This window comes from Colobus angolensis, unplaced genomic scaffold, assembly GCF_000951035.1.
Source record: "Colobus angolensis palliatus isolate OR3802 unplaced genomic scaffold, Cang.pa_1.0 Scaffold35, whole genome shotgun sequence".
NCBI classification, from domain to species: Eukaryota; Metazoa; Chordata; class Mammalia; order Primates; family Cercopithecidae; genus Colobus; species Colobus angolensis.
Window position 1 is genome coordinate 3,848,764 of NW_012116821.1, and position 25,481 is coordinate 3,874,244.

Sequence of the window (25,481 nt, forward strand, 5' to 3'; positions counted from 1 at the left end):
TCAGGGCTCTGCAGGCTTTACAGGAAGCATGGTGCTGGCATTTGCTTCTGGTGAGGCCTCAGGAAGCTTACAAACATGGCAGAAGATGATAAGGAACTAGTGTGTCACATGGCTAGAGCCGGAGCAGCAAGAGAGGTGGGAGGTGCTACACTCTTTTTTTATTTTTTATTTTTTATTTTTTTTGAGATGGAGTTTTGCACTTTCGCCCAGGCTGGAATACTGTGGTGCGATCTTGGCTCACCACAACCTCTGCCTTCCAGTTTCAAGCGATTCTCCTGCCTCAGCCTCCCGAGTAGCTGGGATTACCAGTGCCCACCACCATGCTCGGGTAATTTTTATATTTTTATTAGAGACAGGGTTTCACCATGTTGGCCAGGCTGGTCTCGAACTCCTGGTGCTACGTTCTTTTAAACAACCAGATATCTTGAGAGTTCACTCACTATCAGAAAATCACACCAAGACATTCATGAGGGACTGCCCTCATGATCCAAACACCTCCCACCAGGCCCCACCTCTAACACTGGGGGTTACGTTTCAACATGAGATTTGGAGGGGCCAAACATTCAAACCATATCACATGGTATTCCATGAAAAAAACAAGCAGTTCATTTAGCAACTTAAACTGTATAATACATGCTTTTTCCTGGGACTACCATGGTGCCTCAGTAGTCCACAGAAGTATGTGGACTACTGTGTACCTACTAGTTTGGGACACAAGGATGTTAAAAGCCGTGTACTCGAGGCTGGCATTTTCTTTTTTTTTAATCTGTGATTACTGGTGCAGTTGATACCTCTACCTTGATGAGTGTTAAAGAGCTCGCAGTCTGACCCACTGTTGATTTTGCACCATAGATACAAATGTGAACACAGAAGAAGGCAAATTATGTTTTAGTATTATGATGAAAGTAGGATGTTTTGCTGGGACTTGATGCTACAGGCCAGTAGTTCTCAAAGCCTGGTTCCCTGACCAGCAGCATTAGCGTCTCTTGGGAGCTTGTTAGAAATGCCAACACCTGGGCCCTCCCCTTCCCTTCCAGCGTCCAGGTCCTTTGGGGTGGGGCTGGGCTGCTGCAGCTAGCTCCAGGGGACTGAGAGAGTCTCCTGAATTTCAGAAAGGCCACTCTGCCTTCTGGAAGGATGGTGGTTGCAGGGGATGAGTAAGTTAGGGACAGAGTGTTCTAGTGTTTGTAGAGGATGTGATGTGGCCTGGACTTCAGGCAGTAGGAAGAAAATAGAATGGATTTGCTAGAGATAGATTCTCTAGAACTTTATTGCTGATAGGCCACTTAAAAGCTTAGAAAACAACTGTGCTTTGCTCTGAGACCTGCCAGCCATCAGGGACGGATGAGTTTTAAAGGCCCTTACTGCTTTGTGTCTTGAAGCAGTTTAATATTTTATTAATCGTGAAAAAATCAATCCAGATAACTTGCCTGAGTCATTTCAGTCTCCTTTTTGAGGATGCCTGCTGAAGCAGTGACCATGATCTCTGGAGGGATAGAGCCTCACATTCAGAGTTTAGAGTCTTAGAAAGGACAGTTCGGTGTGGGAGAATGGCAGCTATGATTTCATTCAGATATGCCCAGCTGCTGACAAATTGAATACAACGATCCGTGGCTGGCAGAGCTCTCATGTATTATGTGTTGTCTTGAAGCTGGTGAGGTGTATCCTTTCACTATTGGATTTTGCCATTCAGTGCAGTCAGTAGCTCCATTTGATATAAGTGTAAAGATGGGTCTCTCATTTCAGTTTCAGCAATATTCTCAAACTTTTATTTTTCAGTGTTTTAAAGTTTTTTTTATTTTATATCTTTTTTTTTTTTTTTATTTTAACAGATTTGTAAGACTCCAGGGCCTTCCAGCCGTGAATAATCTGATGGTTCCTGAAATGACTGGGGAAACAGACGCTTCGTATGGCAGTTGAAGAGTGTGTGTCTATGTGCATTTAAAACCTTCTTTCTGTACTTACACATTCACACGGGAAGACAGGCTCATTCTTGTGCACACTTGAGAGTTTTACAACTGATGAAAATTAATTTAAGAATCAGATGGAGCAACTTGACACCACTGGGCTCAGGAGCCCGGGGAGAAAAATACATCACTAATGGCCAATTTTCCGTATGGTCTGCACGGGTAAAGAAAGTCTGCAAAAAGAAGAAAAAAAAATTTGCACAGATTAAGCCACAAAAATACCTTCCAGTTTAAAGAAGGAACTAAGTGCGAAGGTGACTGAGAAAGAAGTGTGACTTCAAACATTGCAGCGGCTCACACAGTGCTTGTTGCACTTTATTTTTCAGTGGGTTTGGTGATTTGGATGGATTAAAATTCTGGACTGAAAAGTAACTCCTACTGTGGTTATGGCTAGGAAAGCAAGTTCAAGTATGATGGGACAAGTTTGAATAATGAACTGATTCCTTTGCCTATTTTAATTAACTGTATTTGAGAAATTTTAATTTATTATTTCTCCCTTTCTTTTCCTGCATCTATAGGATAATATTGTAAAATAGCAGTTGAAACCAATATTTACAAAATAAATATCAAGGAAAATCCAAGCAAAGCTTTCTTTTTTTGGACAAGCGGTGTGGTGTTTGGAGACAGTCTCTGAATGTGAACAGGAAAGCACCCATCAGCAAAACACGATCACTCTCTAGGGAGACAGTTGAGGGAATCTGACTCTGGCTTCTGCCTTTGTTTTAAGGGATTATCTTCCCTGTCAAATCCAAGAATACTTGCGTATGAGAAGATTATCTGATGGACTTAATTCTAAGATTAGCTTTTTTCATCAAGATGGAAAAAGATCTTTAGGAGCAGAAAAGGGGAGGAGCAGAAAAGGGGAGTGCTAACTGGGGGAGCGAGAAGGGAGACGGGCAAAAGAAACAAAATCTTGTAGCGTGGCTCTGTTTTGTCAGCAAGAGGATTTAAGACTCACCCAAGGCAAACACTGGGACCACTGTAAGAGCACTGGAACATTCTGCCTCTTGAGTGAGGGGGTCTTCTTTCTAGCCTCTATGGCACTGAGGGGTGTGCCGGCTGGTGGAGGAGTAGTCCGATGGAGCCCTGCGTTCCCCGGGGACACAGGGCCAAGCTTTGAGGTGGAAAGTTTCTGGTTCTGAAACAACAGGGGGAGAGTCTGTTTTTCTTCCTAAAATTTGGACTCTTGTCTGCACAAACTCTGGTCTGTTTTGCACGGTTTGTGTGCCTTTTTTTCCCTTTATGCAATCTTTTTCAGCTTTAGCAGCAGAAATTTGTCTAGTTCAGAAAACATGCTAGAGGGTGGCTTCAGAAGGAAGATGATCCTGTGTGTTCTGTCTCTGCATCCGAACTTTTGAAGAGAAAAATTCGAGCTAGAGGGATTCTTAAAGCCTTAAGTTACTTGAAATCTATGTATTTGCAACCCGTTGTCTCTGGAATCATTACACTAAACTGGAATCTCAGGCTGAATGAGAATAACCAAGTGGAGTAAAAAGAAGAAAACCGTTTCTTGTTCACCACTTAATTAATGATGCTCTTTCTCCAAAGGATCAGCACGTTCTTCCTCTGAGAACTTGAAAATAAAAATGGACCCCATTTTTTTTAAGCATTACCTTTTCTTAGAAGACTGCCATCATCTTTTATAGAGGAATTTTTTCACTATGCATTCGGTGGATCTTTATAAAATACTGACCTTCTAATTAGATTCAGGTCAGTCTTAATTAAAGGGGGAAAAGCTCAACGCAAACCAACCACAAAAACAAATACACCAATGAAAGAAATTGATTTAAATTTCACAGCATTAGCATTACTTTTTAAGTAAAACAATTCATTGAAGAAAGTATGTATGCAGCGGTGGAACATGGGCCTGTGCTTTGCAGTGACTCCAACATCCTGTGCCTGTCCTGGAAGGGGCGTGTCCCCAAGAGTGAGAAGGAGAAGCCTGTGTGCAGGAGGCGCTACTACGAGGAGGGCTGGCTGGCCACGGGCAATGGGCGAGGAGTGGTTGGGGTGACTTTCACCTCTAGCCACTGTCGCAGGGACAGGAGTACTCCACAGAGGATAAATTTCAACCTCCGGGGCCACAATAGCGAGGTGAGCTGTGGTTTTGTTTCACTTTTTGGTCACTTCCAGTGGTGTTTTTGAGCCCCTTGTGGACTTGAAACTTCCTTCATTTCAGTTTCATAGACTTGCTGCTAAGTGAGACTTTCCATGCTGTGAGTTCTGTCTCTTATGCTCTGGCAGAAAAGATGCTAAGGTGGACACAGTTCACAGTAGGCTGCCTCTCCCCAAGTGGGTCAGTTGTCCCTGGCACCCCTGCTGTCTTCCCCCTGCACTCTCTCAGAGGGTCCAGGCAGTGGGAAGACGCCCAGCAATAGGAAGGCCAGGGCGCTTTCTGACCACGGTGTGGGGTTAAATTAGATGATCCTAACCAACTTCTCATGCTCCAAGTCTGCATGGCAAAGAGTTAACCCCACCCCTGATGTCACACTGACAGTGTGAAAAATGAAAGTGGTGCTGCCTTTACCTTGCACAGTTAACGTCTACGTTTCTTTGGTGATGGCTTGACACTTGGCTTGTATTTTTTTGTACTTGGAGGTAAAGAAGTAGTTAATGGACAAGAACCATAGTTTTTCACATGTATAGGGTATATTATATTCAGGCTATTATGCCATGTATTTGTACATATAGATTCCTCTGGGCTTCTAAAATATAAGTAGTGGGATTATCTATGAAATTCATGCAACCAGCTTTTATTGAGCAATACTTAAGTGTTAGGCATTGTGTTTTAAAGAAGAGCGTGAGTGATAATTTCTTGCAAAGTTATGCTTGTATAGCACCTTCACAATATTCATGTTTTGCTCTTCACTAGCTTGAGAATTTTTTTTTTTTTTTTTGAGACGGAGTCTCGCTCTGTCGCCCAGGCTGGAGTGCAGTGGCCGGATCTCAGCTCACTGCAAGCTCCGCCTCCCAGGTTCACGCCATTCTCCTGCCTCAGCCTCCGGAGTAGCTGGGACTACAGGCGCCCGCCACCTCGCCCGGCTAGTTTTTTGTATTTTTTTAGTAGAGACGGGGTTTCACCGGGTTAGCCAGGATGGTCTCGATCTCCTGACCTCGTGATCCGCCCGTCTCGGCCTCCCAAAGTGCTGGGATTACAGGCTTGAGCCACCGCGCCCGGCCTGCTTGAGTATTTTTAAAATGAGGAATCCAAGACTATTTCAGGCATCTTAAAATGTCATTAAATGGTTATTAAATAGCTATTGTAAAGGAGCAGGAATATTTTTCAAGTATAGGTCTTAATCCATTTGTGCTACTATAACAGTATATAGACAAGGTGGCTTATAAACAGTAGAAATTTATTTCTCACAGTTTGGGAGGCTGAAAGTCCCAAGATCAGGGGGCTAGTATGGTACGGTTTTTGATTTCTTCTTGGTGTAAAGAGGATGAGAGGCTCTCTGAGGCCTCTTTTATGAGGCCACTAATCCCATATATGAGGGCTCCATTCTCGTGACTTAATCACCTCCTGTCAAGACCCTACCTCTTACTACCATCACCTAGGGAGATTCACCATACGAATTTTGGGGGCACACAAACATTCAGATCATAGCAATATAAACATTCAGTAGAGTATACTAAACTTAACTTTCAATGATTATTTTTATATGCAGTCACCCATTAAGTGCCAACAAGACCGAAATATATAGCATTTCCAGCACCAGTTACAGGTATTTGGTGCTCCTTTCCAGATTTTACATTCTGTCTTAATCCATTCCTGCCGCTAAATCAAAATATCTTAGACTTGGTAATCTATAAACAACAGAGATTTATTGCTCACAGTTCTGAAGACTGGGAAGTCCAAGATCAAGACGTCAGCAGGTTCAGTGTCTGGTGAGGGCTCTCTTCTCCATAAATGGCACCTTGTTCCTGTGTCCTCACGTGGTGGAAGGGGCAAGGGAGCTTCCTGGGGCCTATTTTATAAGGGTAGGAATCCCATTTATGAGGGGAGAGCCCTCAAGACCTGATCACCTCCCAAAGGCCCCACCTCTTGATACCACCACATGGGGATTAGGTTTCAACATTGAATTTTGTGGGAATGGAAGCATTCAGATCCTAGCACACCCCTCCTGAGAAGTAACTCACATTCTGACTTCTGTCACTGCTTAATGGAAGTGGAATCCTTCATTACATACTCTCTGTGTCTGGCTTCTTTCACTCAACATGATATCTGTGAGATTCATCCCTGTTGTGTATATTATTAGTTTGTGCTTTTTAATTGATGTGAATTTCCACTGAAGGAAGATACCTGGTGTTTTTCTTTTCCTGTTCCTGGGTATTTGGATTGCTTCCAGTTTTTGGCTGTTATGACTAATGCTGCTGTGAACGTTTACGTGCGTGTCTTTGTATGGACCTGTGCATTCAGAAGGTGGAATTTCTAAATCATAGTGTTGCATGTGTTTAGGTTTAGTAGAAATTGTCTGTTTTCCAAAGTGGTTGTACTATTTACACCTCATCATCAATGCATGAAAGTTTTAGTTGTAAGGCCAAGAGTAATTTGAGATTGATTTTTCCACCGAGTTTAATTTATTAAGAAGCTTCTTTTGAATTTGAACTTTTTCCATTAAAAAACAGTGGTTTTATGCAAGAAATTATGTTTTTTTTTTTTTGAAATGGAGTCTCACTCTGTCACCCAGGCTGGAGTGCAGTGGCCGGATCTCGGCTCACTGCAAGCTCCGCCTCCCGGGTTTACGCCATTCTCCTGCCTCAGCCTCCCGAGTAGCTGGGACTACAGGCGCCCGCCACCTCGCCCGGCTAGTTTTTTGTATTTTTTAGTAGAGACGGGGTTTCACCGTGTTAGCCAGGATGGTCTCGATCTCCTGACCTCGTGATCCGCCCGTCTCGGCCTCCCAAAGTGCTGGGATTACAGGCTTGAGCCACCGCGCCCGGCCAAGAAATTATGTTTTGCAAATAATATATTGGGCATATACATACAGGCATGCACACATTATCCCCTCCACCCCCCACTCCCTCCCCCACACACATCCACCTTTGTAGTGGATACTCTTAAAAATATTTTTTCTTGTTCTTGTGTAACAAATTACCCCAGACTTCGTGGCTTAAAACGTTACCCATTTCTAGTCTCACAGTTCTGTAGTTCTGAAGCCCTGTTATGGTACGTCTGGGGCCTCTACTTAGGTCTCCCAGGCTGGGAAACGTGGTACCAGCCAGGACTGCTAGCTCCTCTGAGGCTCAGGGCCCTCTTCCAAGCTCATTCAGTTTGTTGGTAGAAATCAGTTCCTTGTGGTTGTAGGACTGAGGTCTTGGGGTCTTAGAGGCCCTAACTAGTCCCAGCCATGTGACCCTCTCCACAGCATGCAGTTTGCTTCTTCAAGGCCAGAAGGAGAGCATCTGCTGTAACTTCAAATCTTTCTGACTTTCTGTGTCTGAAAAATGGCACCCCTGAGCTGACCACGCTCACCTCCACTCCTGGGGAGGGGATTACACTGGGTGTGCATACCAGAGGGTGCGGTTTTAGAATTCTGCCTACTACAGAAGAGAGGATTCTAATTCACGGACAGTGGTCTGGCTGTCTCACTGTTGAAACTGTTTTGTGTGATTTTTTCCACATTGCATTTTTACTTTTTTTTGTTTTTTGTTTTTTTAAAAATTATGCTTTAAGTTCTAGGGTACCTGTGCACAACATGCAGGTTTGTTACATAGGTATACATGTGCCATGTTGATTTGCTGCACCCATTAACTCATCATTTACATTAGGTATTTCTTCTAATGCTATCCCTCCCGCTGCTCCCCACCCCCATAACAGGCCCTTGTGTGTGATGTTCCCTGCCCTGTGTCCAAGTGTTCTCGTTGTTCGGTTCCCACCTATGAATGAGAATATGCGGTGTTTGGTTTTCTGTCCTTGTGATAGTTTGCTTAGAATGATGGTTTCCAGCTTTATCCATGTCCCTGCAAAGGACATGAACTCATCCTTTTTTATGGCTGCATAGTATTCCATGGTGCATATGTGGCACATTTTCTTAATCCAGTCTATCATTGATGGACATTTGGGTTGGTTCCAAGTCTTTCTATTGTGAATAGTGCCGCAGCAAACATACATGTGCGTGTGTCTTTATAGTAGCATGATTTTGGGTATATGCCCAGTAATGGGATGGCTGGGTCAAATGGTATTTCTAGTTCTAGATCCTTGAGGAATTGCCACACTGTCTTCCACAATGGTTGAACTAGTTTACACTCCCACCAACAGTGTAAAAGTGTTCCTATTTCTCCACATCCTCTCCAGCACCTGTTGTTTCCTGACTTTTTAATGATTGCCATTCTAACTGGTGTGAGATGGTATCTCATTGTGGTTTTGATGTGCATTTCTCTGATGGCCAGTGATAATAAGCTTATTTTTTCATGTGTCTGTTGGCTGCATAAATGTCTTCTTTTGAGAAGTGTCTGTTCATATCCTTGGCCCACTTTTTGATGGGGTTGTTTGTTTTTTCTTTTAAATTTGTTTAAGTTCTTTGTAGATTCTAGATATTAGCCCTGTGTCAGATGGGTAGATTGCAAAAATTTTCTCCCATTTTGTAGGTTGACTGTTCACTTTGATGCATTTTTACGTTTAGTTAATTTCTGTTCCTCATACTAGAATCTGTTCCATTTAGCTGGGCATGGGGGCTCATGCTTGTAATCCCAGCACTTTGGGAAGCTGAGATGGGGAGATTGCTTGAGCTTAGGAGTTCAAGACCAGCCTGGGTAACATAGTGAGACCCTGTCTCTACTCTCCCCCACCCCCCGCAAAAAAAAGAATATGTGCCATTTACTGAATGCCTGCCAGTTAGAGTGACCTACTCTCCTGGTTTCCCAGGATGTGGGACTGTTGGTGTTAATACCTGCAAAATCCTAGGCAAACTGAGATGGTCATCCTACTGCCCAGGGTCCGATGTGGTTTCAGGCATCTTACCTCATGTTGTTCACAGCAGACTCATGGGAAGATATCATTATTTCCATTTTATAGGGAAGAAAACTCAGGCTTTAAAGATGTTAAATAACCTGCCTAAATTCATGCAGCTTGTATGGAGGAGAACTTGAATCTAGGGGTTTAACATTTTCCTAAAACTTTTATTTTCTTATAACTTGTGTTAAATACGAGTCCTCAATCCCTTATCCTCAGTTGTTAAATCTTTTTTTTTTTTTTAATTTTTTGAGACAGAGCTTCTCTCTCTTCCCCAGGCTAGAGTGCAGTGGCATGATCACCACTTACCACAGCCTCTGCCTCCCAGGTTTGAGTGATCCTCCCACCTCAGCCTCCCAAGTAGGTGGGACTACAGACATATGCCACAATGTTCAGCTAGTTACAAAATTTTTTTTTTTTTGTAGAGACAGGGTTCTGCTGTTGCCCAGGCTGGTCTCAAACTCCTGGACTTAAGTGATCCGTCCACCTCAGCCTCCCAAAGTGTTGGGATTATAGGTGAGAGCCACTGTGCCCAGCTCACGGTTGTTCAATCTAAGGGCTCTGAAAACAGCGAGTTTTTGTGTCATTGTTTTAGTGGCAAGACCTGACCTGGACTGATGTGAAGCTGCTGATTGTTATTATTCCATCACTTCAGCTGCAGAAATACTGTGTTTTATTATGGAGGCTGCCCAGACCTGTGGGTGACATTAGATAATTGACAGGAGCTCCCCTTGTAGGACTTTGCTAAGATTTAAAAACTTCTGAACTCAAAATACTTGTCTGTAAGGATTCTGAATCAGGGGTTGTGAACTTGTATCTTCATTTAAGGAAATCATCAAAAGAAACCTTGGGTTTTATTTAATTTGTTTTTTCATTTCTGGGAAGGCTGACATTTAACTCATCTCTGCCCATACTTAGTTACCTTATCTTCACTCCCTTCTACCACAAGAAGCAGAAAAACCCTGTGTCCCCACCGGCCATCCCTTAAGAACACTACTGAAAGAACCGTTGCAAGATTTTATTTCTGGCCATGGAACTAACTAAATTGAAGGGGTCAGAACTAATCATCTGCTAATTTCACAACTGAATTAAAAAGGAAAGAAATCTGAATGAAAGATAATTAATTTCACCCTCAGCTAGTATGTAAAATCTGTTTTATATTACGTATTTAACAAATCTTAACAGTTTGGCAGTTATAAATTTATTCAGTTAGATAAATTGAATCTGAAATTAAATACTGTGATAAATGTTTGTCTGGTCTTTGAGACTAGTTTGCCTTTCTCACATTGTGTATTCTGTTGTTAGAAATTTGTGATAAAATGATATCAGCTATATTTGCCAGAGTGAAACATGTAGGCAAGGAATTCTTAACCTGTGTCAGTGGCTTCATATTTTTTAAGTATGTTAATGGTTCTAATCAGATGGTCAAAATATGTGCCCCCCCCCAATCCTGAAAGCACCTTTCATAAAAAAGAACCACTACCACAAAAGGTGAATGATCAACCAAACCAACTTTTCCCAAAGCAACTTTCTATGGCATTTGGGGACGGTTAATCCTTTTGCCAGTATCTCTTTTGAAACCTTTGATAGCAGTATTATAGAAGAGGAATAGATGTGTGCTTACCTACTAAAACTCCAAGGGAGACTCTTCGTGGCTGACTGAGAAGTGATGGTTTTTTAGAATTATTTGTCCTTTTACTGTGAAGCAGTAATTCAAGAAAGATGAGTTTTTCTTTTAAAAGAGTCCCCAACAGGTGGGCAGGTATGTCAGGCAAAATAATTATGTTCCATAATGAAGATTATTTCAGGAAGTAATTACTTGGGAATGTTTTTATTCTATGAAACAATTTCTTACAGATATGGTAGATGTCGTGCAAATTAATCAAGGTTAGTATGTCATTTAACAGGATTTTTTTTTTTTTTTTTGAGATGGAGTCTCGCTTTGTTGCCCAGGCTGGAGTGCAGTGGCATAATCTTGGCTCACTGCAACCTCCGCCTCTCAGATTCAAGCCATTTTTCTGCCTCAGCCTCCCAAGTAGCTATGATTGCAGGCACCCACCGCCACACCTGGCTAATTTTTGTATTTTTAGTAGAAATGTGGTTTTGCCATGTTGGCCAGGCTGGTCTCAAACTCCTGGTCTCAGGTGATCCACCCGCCTCAGCCTCACAAAGTGCTGGGATTACAGACGTGAGCCACCTTGCCTGGCCAACGGGATTTTTTTGACTTAAGAATAAGCAGGCAGTCATGTGTAGTTGCTGGAATTAATTTTGTTATAAGGACATGTCTACTACAGCAATGGTCTCACCTGAATTCTTGGATTGGATATATCTTCTCTGATATGCTTTGTCTGACCCTGCCCCTTGTCCCTGTTGTACACTGAGCAGACTTCTCTGGTTGCACTGATAATGCTTTATTATAGTTATCTGCTTGCCTCGTTTGGTAAAACTTACTGGAAGATCAATGTACCCTGCCATTCTTAACTTCCTCGCCTCTCATTGTTTAGAATATCAATTAGTTTTTTTTTTTTTAATTCCTTTAACTTTTTGGCCCCCTTCAGTGTGCTTTCTTTCCTTATTCTGCTGAAATGATCTCCTTCTCACTGACCACACATTGCTAAACTCATAGGTTTTTGGTGTTTCGTTTTTGTTTTTAAACTGCACTTGTTGCCTCAGTAGAAAGTTGCAAATTGCTCAGTACCATCAGTAGAATTGAGACGTCTTCTCTCACTTTCCGGAACATGAGGCTCTCCTGGTTTTCCTTTTACTGTTCTGGCCTCTGCTTTCCACCTTTCTTTGCTGGCTCTGCCTTTTTTTCTTTTTTCTTTTTTTTTTCTTTTTTGCCTCATCTTTAAATGTTAACGGGTACCAGGCATGCATATTTTTCTGTATTTCCTCTCTATGTTGGCTTTAAATCTCCCTACATGCTGATGACTCCGGGTATCTCTCTCTGTCTGCCATCTCTTTCTAGTTCCAAACCTCATTCTCCAACTTGATATATGAGATACAAAAGTGGACACCAATCAGGCCTCGCAGACTATCGGTCACCCAGACGGAACTGATTCCCCCCCTGCCCCTTGAACCCTCAGATCAGTTCCATGCACTGTTTTCCCATTTTGGTAGATGGCCCAAGACCAGTCAGTCAGTCCAGCTCACAATTCAGGAATCTCCCTGCACTTCCCTTGTCCCGAAGTCTTGTTATTAGCAAGACCTCCCACTGTGTCTGACTTCCAGATAATATCTGAAACGTGCTCACTTTTGTCTTCCTTCATCACCATGCCTAGCACAAACTTCCTCATGAATCTCTTGACTTAAGCTCTACTATCTTCCCATTGTGGAGGACTCTACTTAACAATGTATAGTAAGTTTTTTCAGTGTTTAAAAATATTATAAAAATTTATTTCTAAGGTACTTTTGTTTTTTACTAAAAATGCTGTATGACACATCTTAATTCCAAAAAGGATGGGAATTTCTAGATTGTAAGAATGGCCTCCCTTGCTGTGAAAGACCCTCCTAGTACCATTGTCTGATTTACCCTCTCCTGAAGAAGGCCCAGAGCCACAGGGGACTGGCAAGCCAGGTTCTGTGTCCACCTCACTGTGCATAGTGATGACCAACTTTCTCAACATTTGGAGAGATTAGAAAACCATTTTATTTTAAAACTTTTATACAGTATTTAACGTACTTAATCTGTACAACAGTTTTAGTGAGAAAAGTTGACTCATTTTGGATTAAAGCCAGCAAAAACTCACTGCAGCTCTTTTATCTCTCTTATAAATTCTACATAGAAAGTGACTTTTAGTAGATTTGTGATGACCAACTAGGGTATTATAATGGTGGATGTAATGGAGGGCTTTTTTATTTCCTTTAGTGATGGCCTGTTCTTTTTTCCTTTCTGTTTCTGTTTTTCCATATCTTGATTCCAAGAAGTTCTAGCTTTACCTGTCCAAGTCATTCAAGTCATTAGTTTACTCAAGTCAGTAGTAAATTGAAAATAATAATTCTCTTCTATCAGAGTTGTAGAACCTGAGACAGTGTGTTTTTGGAAGGGCTGTGAAAATGGTGTATAAGTGATGAAATAGTAAAGTACTCTATACCCTTTGTACTTAAAGTAATATACTTACGTATATCACTTTCCAGTCCTTACAATATCACTTAGTACCTGGAAATTCAGTTCCTGTTCTGACTCATGAGGCCAGAAACAGTGTTTGTTGATTTTTGTTCCTCAGTTTAGATTGAAAACACATGCATTAGCAGGTATTTACTGCATCTCTGTTGTGTGCTGGGTGCTGTGTGTACTTGCCACCGTGTGGGGGGCAAGAGAAGTCCCAGCTTACACCTCATGGAATCTACAGTCTAGCATGAGGGTGAAGTGTGGACTTCACCTTCCTCTATTTGCATTTCCATTAGGAAGAGAAAGCAAGCTTTGAATTGTTCAAAGAATGAAGAATGAGGCTTCCTAGAGATGGTGTGGTGAAGATCATCTTTGAGCAGGGCCTTGAGAAATACTTAGGATTTAACTCGTACTTTTCTCAGTCGTGCAAGAAGATTAAGCCACATTCTGGCTTCAGAGAAGCATTTCTGAGAGAGATGAAGGACACTTCGTTCCCCAGCCCCAACCTAAGCATGTGACTGTACTCCCTTGTCAGATGCTGTTGGAACCTGGCTGACAAGGACAAGGACCTATGCATTTTTTCCTGCCCTAGAACAAAATTGCCCTTGTTGGACATGCAGTGATGTTCTTTGTGCCTTTTGACTATACTGTGAAATGTTTGTAGTTTGTAATGGGGATTTTATCCATCTGAGCATGATACACTTTTTATTAATTTCCATGGCAGATGGTTAAACTAGGGTGCTGCCTTAATAATTTGACTTATGCAAGTGCTCAGATATGACTGTTTCTGTGCTTAATGTATTCAGCATGTGGTTGTAGTCAAGTTTGAAAAGTTACATAATCATGCCTTCATGACCTGAATTAGAGATAATTTATTAGTGACTCAGCATTAATGACTCATTTTATGCAACTCTTCTGGTAAAGCAACGTTTCTGTTTATGTAAGCATATTTTAGCATGCTAGATGACCACATCTACCTTGTTTCCTTCCTAGGTAGTGCCTTTAGGTATTCCATTACAGGAGGGCTGCCCCACTCCCAGAGGTGCATTGAATCCCAGAGAGGGCATTGTTGGTGGATAAAAGCCCTCCTTGGGGTCATCTGTAGCTGGTAATAGGGGCTGAGAAGCTCAGGGCTACGTCATCGTTGAATGTTTGTGGCTTCAGTGGATCTGCATGGCAGGTTTCAAAACCATATGTTAGAGATATGAATTGCAAAACCACAACCCCTCAGACTTTTCTATACAGTAAGTCCTCAATATTGTTGGTAAGTTCTTGGAAACTGCAGCTTGAAGTGAAATGACACTTAGTAGTATGTCGTATATACATAGGATATTTACTCTTGTTTATATCAGTTAGCTTAAGGTAAAATTGTTTTCATATGCAGGTTGTTTTTGCTTAAAGTTCAGCTTCTAAGAACTTATCCCTGAAGTTAAGTGAGGACTTAACTGTACTTTTTGCAGGTAAATTTACTGTATTGAGCAAAATGAATAGTGGAAACTTACCTAGTTTTTTTACCCTGGAAAGGAGTTTAAACTGATAAAATGCACTTACTAGAATTTCATGGATGTTCCACTTTTATCTGCCGGCTTTATTACTAAGGATTTCCTCAGTGGGAACACTGAGAGAAAGGATCTGCATAGTGGGACTGGAAGGGTGGAGCAGTGTGTGAATGAAGTCAACTAGGTATTTAAAAAATATTCTTACATTTCCTGAATATAGCCATAGTGAACTTCATTGTCCTAGTAAGTCTGTCTTCTTTTTTTAGACCAAGGCTGAAGAAATGGGTGGAAGATGTTATACTATTCTGATGTACTGCAGAGTGCTGTAGTAGGTCAGAGGATGAAGCACTGTGGACCAATGTGGACAGGGAAGCTTCCTACGGGGAGTCAGGGAATGAGCTGGACCTTAACGTTCATTTTGGTTCCGGAAATATTTGAGAGCCTGCTCTAGGCTCGATGCTGTTGGGCTTTGGCTCTACTGTGATGAGAAAGGCACTGTTCCTGCCCAGATGGATCGCCTATCATGTGTGTCAGAGGGTGGATATCATTTGCATGGATATAATGTTGTCTTTCCTGATGACAATTGCCATATATAATCCCATACTTTGTGTGTGTGTGTGTTATGTCCATTATTTAGTGTAGCCCTCATAACATCTCTCTACGGCTTTGTATTAATATCCCTGCTATACAGTTGAGGAACCTGAGGTTCTGAGATGTTAAGGAAATTGTCGGAGGCTGCAGAGCTAGATGATGGCAGGCCTGAGATTTGAATTTGTGTCTGTGTGTTTTTCCATCTATAAGACACTGCTTCAAAAAGGTGAAGGGAAAAGGCACCCTTAAACAGAGTTTTGAATGACTGTGGTGTGTGTTTTGGACATGGAAGAGTTTGGTGAAGTGTTGGAGAGTAGTGGAAGGCAAAGCTGGATGGGCAGGTGGGACCAGACATACATAGTCATGATAATAAACAATAGTAACAAATGTTTGTGGCGTGAAAGAAGACAGTGCTTTTGGTTTGGGTCGTATTCCAAGACCGTAAGAAGACTCTCATATTGAAATAGAATTGTTGAAAAATCAAATGTGAGTATAAAAATTACCATTCAGTTCAGTGCATTTATTCACCAGTGTGGATAACTGAGAGTTGACAGCACTGGCTATGCTTAATCAATTATGGAAATAATAGTCTTAAAGAAGTAACAGACATCAGTCACCTTGGTACTATGATAATGTACACATGAGCCTAACTCTTAATTGTAGACAATTATTGTAGACTGAAGGGATTTGAGGAACAGCTCTTTTTTTTTTTTTTTTTTTTTGAGACAGAGTCTTGCTCTGTGTCCCAGGCTGGAGTGGTACAGTGGTGCCATCTCGGCTCACTTGCTAGCTCCGCCTCCTGGGTTCATGCCATTCTCCTGCCTCAGCCTCCTGAGTAGCTGGGACTACAGGCACCTGTCACCACGCCCGGCTAATTTTTTGTGTTTTTAGTAGAGACGGGTTTTCACCATGTTAGCCAGTATGTCTCGATCTCCTGACCTCATGATCCACCCGCTTCAGTCTCCCAAAGTGCTGGGGTTACAGGCGTGAGCCACTGCTCCTGGCTAAGGAACAGCTCTTCTTTTAAATGTCTTAGGAATTCTTATTTTGAATAAGGAACCTTTCTAGCAAAGAGGCAGAAATGGAACTGTTGTTTTTTATTTAGGTCAGAATCTCATTTCACCTAAACTGGCTTATCTATTTTTATACCGAAGCTCAGTAGTGTGAGTTAATTTTTTATCACGGTAATAGTTATACATATTGGTAAATGCTAAGAATGAAAAATAGCAATGTTCTAACTCCTGTCTCCCCCCTCCCCCCACCTATTGTCCTGGCCACTTAACAAAGGCTCATACTATTATTTTTTTGATGAATCAATTTTAGGATTTTGTCTATTGACTTCGTTCCCATCTCGTTAGGTGGAGATTTAGCTCTCTTTCTTTCATAGTCACTCAACCCAGCTTTGCCCTACCATCTAATCATCCCAGTATTACTGTATCACAAATATTGGTTATTATTCAGTGTTTACACTATTTAAACTATGTCACTGTTATTCCCAGATGAGCCAAGTAGGGTACTATGATTGTATTCCTTCATTATTTAACTTTTTTCTCCTCATGACAAAAATTTTCCCCCCAGTGGTTTAGTTTCTTTATTGCAAAACCTTCCTACCTCTTCAGTATAATTTCATGCATTCAGACCGATTAGGTGGTTTATCAGTTCCTTTAGTTTTTTGTTTTATTTTGTTTTTGTTTTTTTCCTGAAGACCTCCACCTGGGAGTCCTTTGTCATCCTTCTGCTCTCTGGATTGGTTGCTCAGTGGGCCTGCTGCCCAGGTGATTTCCTGAACTTCCTTTTAATCATCATCTTGGGAATTCTCTCTGCCCCCTACTTCTTCTATGTCTTGTTTTTGGAATCTTGTGTTTTTTTTTGGTCTAACTCCTTTTTGTTGGAACATAATCTCCAGTATCTTCCTAAGAAAGTATTTGTAAGTCATAAATTATAAGACTTTCTTATCTCTATAAATGTCCTAATTCTACTCTCACACTTGATAGTTTGGCTGGGTACAGATTTTTAGGTAGTTTTCTTCAGAATTTTGTCTTCACATTTCCAGAGTTTTTAGAAGCATAGTAGTTAAGAGCTCAGGCCCTGGAGCTAGACTCAGTTTACATTCTAGCTCCATCACTTAGTAATGCCATGACTTTAAATATATTATCTAATTGGCGGGGCACGGTGGCTCAAGCCTGTAATCCCAGCGCTTTGGGAGGCCGAGACAGGCGGATCACGAGGTCAGGAGATTGAGACCATCCTGGCTAACACGGTGAAACCCCGTCTCTACTAAAAAAAAAAAAAAAAAACTAGCCGGGCGAGGTGGCGGGCGCCTGTAGTCCCAGCTACTCGGGAGGCTGAGACAGGGGAATGGCGTAAACCCGGGAGGCGGGGCTTGCAGTGAGCTGAGATGGCCTCCCAGGTTTAAATCAAATATGGATCAGAAATATAGTATTTGAGGGGTGCTTCATCTTGTTCTAATCCGCTGGCTGCTCCAGTTCTTATTTTATGGGCACTGTATTTTCTCATACTTCTGTGAGGATACAAATTATGGTTTTAAACAAATTTTTTTTTTCTCCATGCATTTAGATCTGCATTTTTTGAGGCTTTTTAAAGAGGTATGTGTGAGTGTGTATAGGGGTGGTTCTCTGTGAATCTCCTCACCACCACCCAGATGTTTTATAATTGAGGTCTTCTTTAAATGTCTAATGATCCTTGAATATTTATTCAAACGTAAAAGTAGTGCACCGTGAATCTCTTTGGCATCTTTTGTGTGTGTATATGTAGGGGGTGTTTAGCTGGTGAGCTTTATTGTATTATATAATGATCTGGGGGAGAACCAGCTCTTTTCTTGGGACTGCCAAAGGTCAGCATTCAAGCAGCTTTCTCCATAGTGGTTCAGTTTCTTTCAAAAAGAAACTTCCAGTCACATGCCTGTGAATATACTCCTATTGCCAGCATTCTGAGAGCTGGCGTGTGTGTGTGTGTGTGTGTGTGTGTGTGTGCGCACGCGCGTGGCTGGGGAAGAGGTAGAGCTAGTTATATGAAAGTTTGGAGGAGCAGGAGGAGGGAGGAGGAGGAGCTAATATTGATTATTTACTGTGTACCAGACACCATCCTAAGTGCTATAGCTCACTCAGTCCTCACATCAGCTCTGCAGCTTTGCACCTGTTATTGTCATTTTTTTAGATGATGAAAGTGAGGTACAGAGACATTAAGCAGCTTACCCAAAGTAAGGCATCTCTGCTAATTGACAGAGCCGAAATTGAACTCAGGAACCTTCTAGATTCTATGTATTTGGCTTTTCACAACATCATTCTTGTTTTGAATCCTTGTCACCATCTCTGCTGTGCCTGAGATTCCCAAAATGAGTTGTGGCTAACCCAGAGAATAACCCTTCAGTGCCTGATGTTGGTGGAGAGAATTGCCTACTTACATCTCATCTGGCTTAGCAGGAGAGAGGAGCGCCCTCATGGTTGCTAAATGTGGGAATGGAATGTGAGGCAGGAGGCAGGTGAGGGGTTAGTACAGGTGGGAGGTGTCCCCGTTGTGTGGGGAGGAGGGACTTTTGCCCTAGTTCTGTTACAGGTTTGGGATTCTAGGACACTGGGCACTAATGTACCTAATCTGTAAGGCATTCTGGACTGCATCTTGCGCAGTTCATTCATCTTCCTGCCTCCTTGCAAGCCAGCAAAGCCTGACTTGGTGCCTCAGCTCTGCATGGAGCAACCTATTGGGCCTTCAACAGCGAGGCTTTTAGTCAGAAACACAGAAATGGACTAGGCAGTGCATATCGTATTTTACTAGGAGGTTTTTGTCTAGAAGTCAGTCAATTCTCTGGGATTTGGTATAGGATGGGTGGGAAGGGTGCCACAAGGAAAAACATGAGAATTTGTACTGTGCAACAGTTTAGTGTTTCCAGTTGGGTCCACCCACAAACTTGACTTCAAACTTCCAAAACAAACACGCCTGTGCATTTTGTCCAAGATTCTATTGCTGGGTGTTTTTATTGTACCTTCTGGCAACCTCCATTTGGTTTCTCTTCCTCATTGTTGCTGTTTTAGGGAATTCTTACTGACATGTGTTGTTTTTTCCACTTGGCCTAGTTAGATTTGGTCTACTAAAATACAGAGGAGATTGTCTCTATCTTAGGGACTTTTCTTTATCCTCCTAGTCAAGCTCACTTCCAACCTTTCTTTTTCCTCCAACTATATAATCCCTATAACAATGTTTAAGGCAAAACCCAGATTTGTATGTTTTAGCTGTATTCTTTCTTTGCTGGTTAAATTTTTAGAGTTTAAGGAAGGGTTTATTAATCAGAACCTTAACATTAAGAAAAAAAAAATCTCGAAAGCACCATCTTTGTCAGAAAGGTCTATTTTGTAAAGTCCTTGGTAGCAGAAATAAATGTTTGATGGCTTTATTGATAAGACAGTATGAGTTAATGTTTAGGACTTGGGAAGTTAATTTTTTTTTTTTTTTTTTTTTTTTTTGCGGCGGCGCTCTGTCGCCCGGACTGGAGTGCAGTGGCCGGATCTCAGCTCACTGCAAGCTCCGCCTCCCGGGTTTACGCCATTCTCCTGCCTCAGCCTCCCAAGTAGCTGGGACTACAGGCGCCCGCCACCTCACCTGGCTAGTTTTTTGTATTTTTAGTAGAGACGGGGTTTCACCATGTTAGCCAGGATGGTCTCGATCTCCTGACCTCGTGATCCGCCCGTCTCGGCCTCCCAAAGTGCTGGGATTACAGGCTTGAGCCACCGCGCCCGGCCGGAAGTTAATTTTATACTGAAAACAAGAGTGTAAAAACCATCTATTGTCTCTCCGTTCACTTGATATTTTTCAAAATTTTAGATTTTTTTTTTTTTAACCTCTTCAGGAAATTCACTACAGATGGCATTTATGACTAATTAGGGAATTACTTAAACAACATGACCAAAGAGCTTTTGCTTGTCTCCTAGGCCTTAAAATTTTGTTTTCCTTTAATTATGCTTTAAAAAACCTAACTATGTATTTTCAAGATTAAAACACCTTAGGGGAGTCAGGCTCTGTAATGTAAATTGAAATTTTCCCCTAGTAATGAAATACTTGTTTAAGTGATCAATACTTTTTTAAAAAAGCATTATTATATTTTAACTCAGCACTGTGCAATAGAAACATAATACGAACCACATATGTAATATTAAATTTTAAATAGACATGTTAAAAGTAAAAAGAAACAGGTGAAATTAATTTTAATATACTTTAACTCAATATATCTAAAATATTTCAGCATGTAATGAATATACAAACTATTAACTTGATAACCGATACTCTTTTTTTTTGAGACAGAGTTTTGCTCTTGTTGTCCAGGCTGGAGTACAATGGCGCAATCTCAGCTCACTGCAACCTCCACCTCCCAGGTTCAAACGATTCTCCTGCCTCAGCCTTCCCAAGTAGCTGGGATTACAGGCATGCACCACCAAACCTGGCTAATTTTGTATTTTCAGTAGAGATGGGGTTTCTCCATGTGGGTCAGACTGATCTCAAACTCCCGACCTCAGGTGATGCACCCACCTCGGCCTCCCAAAGTGCTGGGATTACAGGCGTGAGCCACCATGCCCGGCCCATATACTAAGTCCTTGAAATCTGGCACATCTTAATCTGGACTAGCCACGCTGGCAAGTGCCCGGTTGCCATATGTGGCTAGTAACTACCATATTGGACTGTGTAGTTTTAGACAAGTCTCTTTCTTTTTGAGGGCTGTGGCAGAGCTGCATGCTTACCCAGAGAACTTGTTAATGAATGTCCCAATAGGACCTTGGATAAAAGGCATTTAAAAACCCTTTTATTTGGAAATAATTCCAAACTTACACAAAAATTGGAATAAAGTACAAAGAATACTCTTACTCAAATTCAGCTATGAGCATTTTGCTTTATTCTGCCCTTTGCACTCCCAAATGCACACATACACTCTCTCTCTTTCTCTGTCTCGTAATATATATGAGGTGTTCTTCCCCCCTGGATCATTTGAGAGTATACGTCTTGGTCCTTTACTCTAAAATACTTCAGTGTGTATTTCCTAAGAACAAGAACATAACCACTGTAGTACAGTTGTCAATTTCAGGAAATGTAACCTCAATTCAATACTTAAACTATTCTCCATACTCCGCTTTTGTCAAGTGATGAAATATCCTCTGTAGTTTTTCTTTATTCCTCTACACCGGAGACAGTTTAGGACCACACACTGCATTTAGTTGTTAGGTATCTTTAGACCCCTGTAATCTGGAACAGCTCTTCAGTTTTTCCTTATATTTTATGACATTGACCTTTTAAAAGAATGCTCCTTTTTCTTTTTAATAGAATGTTTGGTATTTTGTGTTTTTTTTTCTTTTTTTTGTTTTTGTTATTAAATTTAGATTAATCATCCCAAGCCAGAATATTACATAAATGATATGTCCTTTTCAGGGTGTCACATGTGGAGGTGCATGGTGGCTATCTGCCCCTCATTGATGATGTTAATGTTGATCACCTGGCCCAAGTGCTGTCCATTTTCTCAACTGTGTTGTTATTGGTTTTTTCCCCCCGTATTTGATAATCTGTTGAGAGATAACTTCAAAACCATGCAAATATCCTATTCCTTATCAGAATTTCTTCCCTAGGTTTATGATCCATCGATGGTTCTTCCATGAGCCAATCTTTTCTATGATGGTTGCAAAAATGGTGATTTTACAATTCCACTACTCCCTCCGTGAATACTGGCAGCTAAGAGATGTAATCAAAAGCTTCCTGTTGTTCCCTATCCACCCACCTACCTATCTATAAACTCATGGATTTCCACTTTTTTCTTCAATGATTATTTCCTTTGATTATTTGGATTGAAATTTGGTCAAAGTGTCCCAGATTTGGCCAGCAGGAGCCCCTTTAGGTTGGCTCATATGTCCTTTTGGTGCACCCCAATCACTGGCAGTGGTGGGTGGGCACCTCTTTATTTTCTAGCTTATGTTTCAGCATCATCTTGTACTTACCCGCCTTGGGTCCGGAAGCAGTAATTTCTCTGAGGAATGCTGTTTCAATGGGGAATGGTATTAGAAACCAACATCTGGCCTCTAGAGGTGTTCATTGTTCCTGGAATATCTTTGCTGCTAGACTCGTTCAGCAGACACACACACGCACACACACAAACACATATGCATACCTATATACACACATTCAGTAGCAGTCTGGGTTCAGTTGGGAGACGGAAACCACACAGTAGGTTAAACACAGGAAGTTTAATATAAAGAGTAGTTAACTGCTGGGCACAGTGGCTCATGCCTGTAATCGCAGCACTTTGGGAGGCTGAGGTGGGCAGATTACCCGAGGTCAGGAATTTGAGACCAGCCTGGCCAACATGGTGAAACACATCTCTACTAAAAATACAAAAATTAACCAGGCATCGTGTGGCACACACGTGTAATCCCAGCTACTCAGGAAGTTGAAGCAGGAGAATCGTTTGAACCCGGGAGGTGGAGGTTGCAGTTAGCCGAGATCACACCACTGCACTCCAGCCTGGGCGACAGAGTGAGACTCTGTCCAAAAAAAAAAATATATATATATATATATGCATATATATATATATATATACATATATATATACACACATATATATATATTTAACTGAAAAGAGAGAAATGATAAGATATAAAGAGACTCTGTATGGTACTCTAGGGATGAAGGAGATGATGCAAGGGAGGATAAGCTTGGAAGGGGTTCAGATCTTATTGGAGAAGGTGTGGTTCAGCCTAGCACATAGCATGGAAATTTGTTAGCTTAGCCAGACTAGAGCTGGTCTAGAGTTGTTGGGCAATCAGTAAATACCCTCTGGAGTGCAGGCAAGGGAGGAGGCCATCCCTACATGGTATGGTGGAGTGTGGGCAAAGGGCCTTCAAAGTGAATCGCCCATGCAGGAGGTGGGGTGGAGAGGGGCTTGCAGAAGGAGTGACCACTCACTTTGTGACCCTCAGGCCATTGGCAGCTAGGAGTGTGGACAAGTGGCAGGATCACTGGTTTCCATGTTGAGGAGCTATAGAACAAAGCTGTAAGGTCATAGGACTGTGTGCTGAGATAGTGGATAGGTGGACTTTCCTGGATTTTCTCATTCCTTCATGGCATCTTCCACTCTCAAGAGCCCTGAAAATTTCAGGAACTATTTTCATCTTGTGGTGTCCTTCTAGTCCCTTTTCTTGAGAAAGCTTAACTTTGTGCTCACTTTAAAGGAGAAATGCTTAAAGGAATTCTATTGTTTATTATAGCGCATGTATTGATGAGTTGGGAGCTAAGAGGCAATAAACTGACATACACACACGTACATACATGCATATATGTATACACGTACATATATGTGTTTTAGAAATAATGAATTTACACCAGTATTTCCAATTCCAGACCACCCCTATACCTTCCCCCATTTTCTTTTTGTAATCCCTTCTTCCATAGTTTGCTTAATGCTATAATACATCTAAAAAGAATTTCAGATTTACTACACCTGTACTAATATAAAAACCAAACCTTCTAAAAGGATTTGTGGACTGAATGTTTGTATCCTCCAAAAATTCATATGTTGAAGCCGTAACCTCCAATGTGATGATGTTTGGAGAAGGGGCCTCTAAGAAGTAATTAACATTAGATGAAGTCATGAGGGTGGGGCCCTCATGATGAGGTTATTGCCCTAAAAGAAGACACATCTGAGAGCTTGTGTGAAGAAGAGATCATGTGAGCTCACAGTGAGATGGTGGCCACCTATAAATGAGAAGAGGTCTCAGGGTGAAACCTACCTTGCCAGCACCTTAACCTTGGACTTTCTAGCCCCCAGAACTGAGAAATAAATTTCTGTTGTTTGAATTACCCAGTCTGTGGTATTTGCTATGGCAGCACAAGCAGACTAATACAGAAGAGTTCAGAATTTGCTTGCAGTTCTTCTTCACCCTCCCTTTGCCCACCTTCCCAAACTATGTACAGTTGGCCTCTGTGTGAGTCTACTTATTCCCGGGTTGTTTTCAATAATATATGGGAACAATTTTTAGAGATTTGTGACAATTTGAAAAAATTCACAGATGAGCTGCATAGCCTAGAAATATTGAAAAAAAATTAAGAAAAAGTTGTGTCATGAATGCATAAAATAAATGCAGGTACTGTTCTATTTTGTCATTTACTGCCTACCATAAAATATATACAAATTTATTATAAAATGTTAAAATTTATGAAAACTTATGCACACAAACAGACCACACATGGTGCTACTTTCAGTCGAGGGAAATACAGACAGACATAAAGATGTAGTAGTATTAAATTGTAACTGCATAAACTTAACTGTAGTATGTACTGCACTACTGCAATAATTTCATAGCCTCCTCCTGTTGCTATTGCAATGAGCTCTGGTGTCGCGAGTATCCACTTAAAATATTGTGTGATGCTTGTCATCTCAGTGTGAGAAGTTTGTCCCCAGTGAATTAATTACACATCACAGTAAAAAGTGCCCTGTCACTGTTCTCATGTATTTTTCCTCCTGTTTCATGCAATACTATAAACCTTGAATAATGGTGATGCTTTATTCCAGTGATGCTGGAAGTGCTCCCAAGAAGCAGAGAAAAGTCATGACATTACAAGAAAAAGTTGAATTGCTTGATGGTATTAGACACAGGTCTACAGCTGGGGTGGCTGCCATTTCAGACGGACAGTTCATCTTGTAAACAGGAAGTGTAAACTTGATGTATGGATAAATACAGTACAGTACTGTATTTTCTCTTATGATTTTCTTAATAATGTTTTCTTTTTCTAGGTTTATTGTAAGAGTATGTCTTTTTCTAGCTTTATTGTAAGAATATGGTATATAATACATAAAGCAAAATATGTGATAATTTACTGTTTATGTTATTGGTAAGGCTACTGGTCAGCAATAGAAATGAGTAAATAAGTTTTAGGGGAGGCAAAAGTTATATGCAGATCTTCAACTCTGTGGGGGTTGGCACCCCTAACCCCGGCGTTGTTTAGGGGTTAGCTGTAGTTAAATATGGAAGCTTGTAAGTTGCTTATATTGATTACCCTCTACTCCTCTTTCAGTGTGTACCGTGGTCTGAATGTGTCCTACAAAATTCACACGTTGAAACTTTACAGCCAGTGTGATCATATTTAGAAGCGAGTCCTTAAAGAGGTGATTAAGTCATGAGGTGGAACCCTCAAGGTTGGGATTAGACTCCTTATGAAAGGGCTTGAGGAAGGGCTTTATTTCTCTGTTCTGCTCTTCCGCTATGTGAGGACACCTAGAAGGTGGCATTTATGAGGAACAGGCCTTCATCAGACACCAGCACTGCTGACACCTAGATCTTGGACTTTCTTTTTTTTTTTTTTTTTTT

General features: G+C 41.3%; 1 protein-coding gene across 1 annotated transcript in view; it reads left to right on the forward strand.

Moving 5' to 3' along the window:
* Positions 1-208: 208 nt before the first annotated feature.
* Positions 209-25,481, forward strand: part of TULP4 (tubby like protein 4) — a 219,632-nt gene continuing 194,359 nt past the window's right edge. Inside the window, exons 1-2 of the mRNA XM_011952762.1 lie at positions 209-328; positions 1,833-4,061. Of these exons, the coding sequence (XP_011808152.1) occupies positions 3,810-4,061 (252 nt within the window). The 5' untranslated portion in view covers positions 209-328; positions 1,833-3,809. The remainder of the gene's footprint in view (positions 329-1,832; positions 4,062-25,481) is intronic.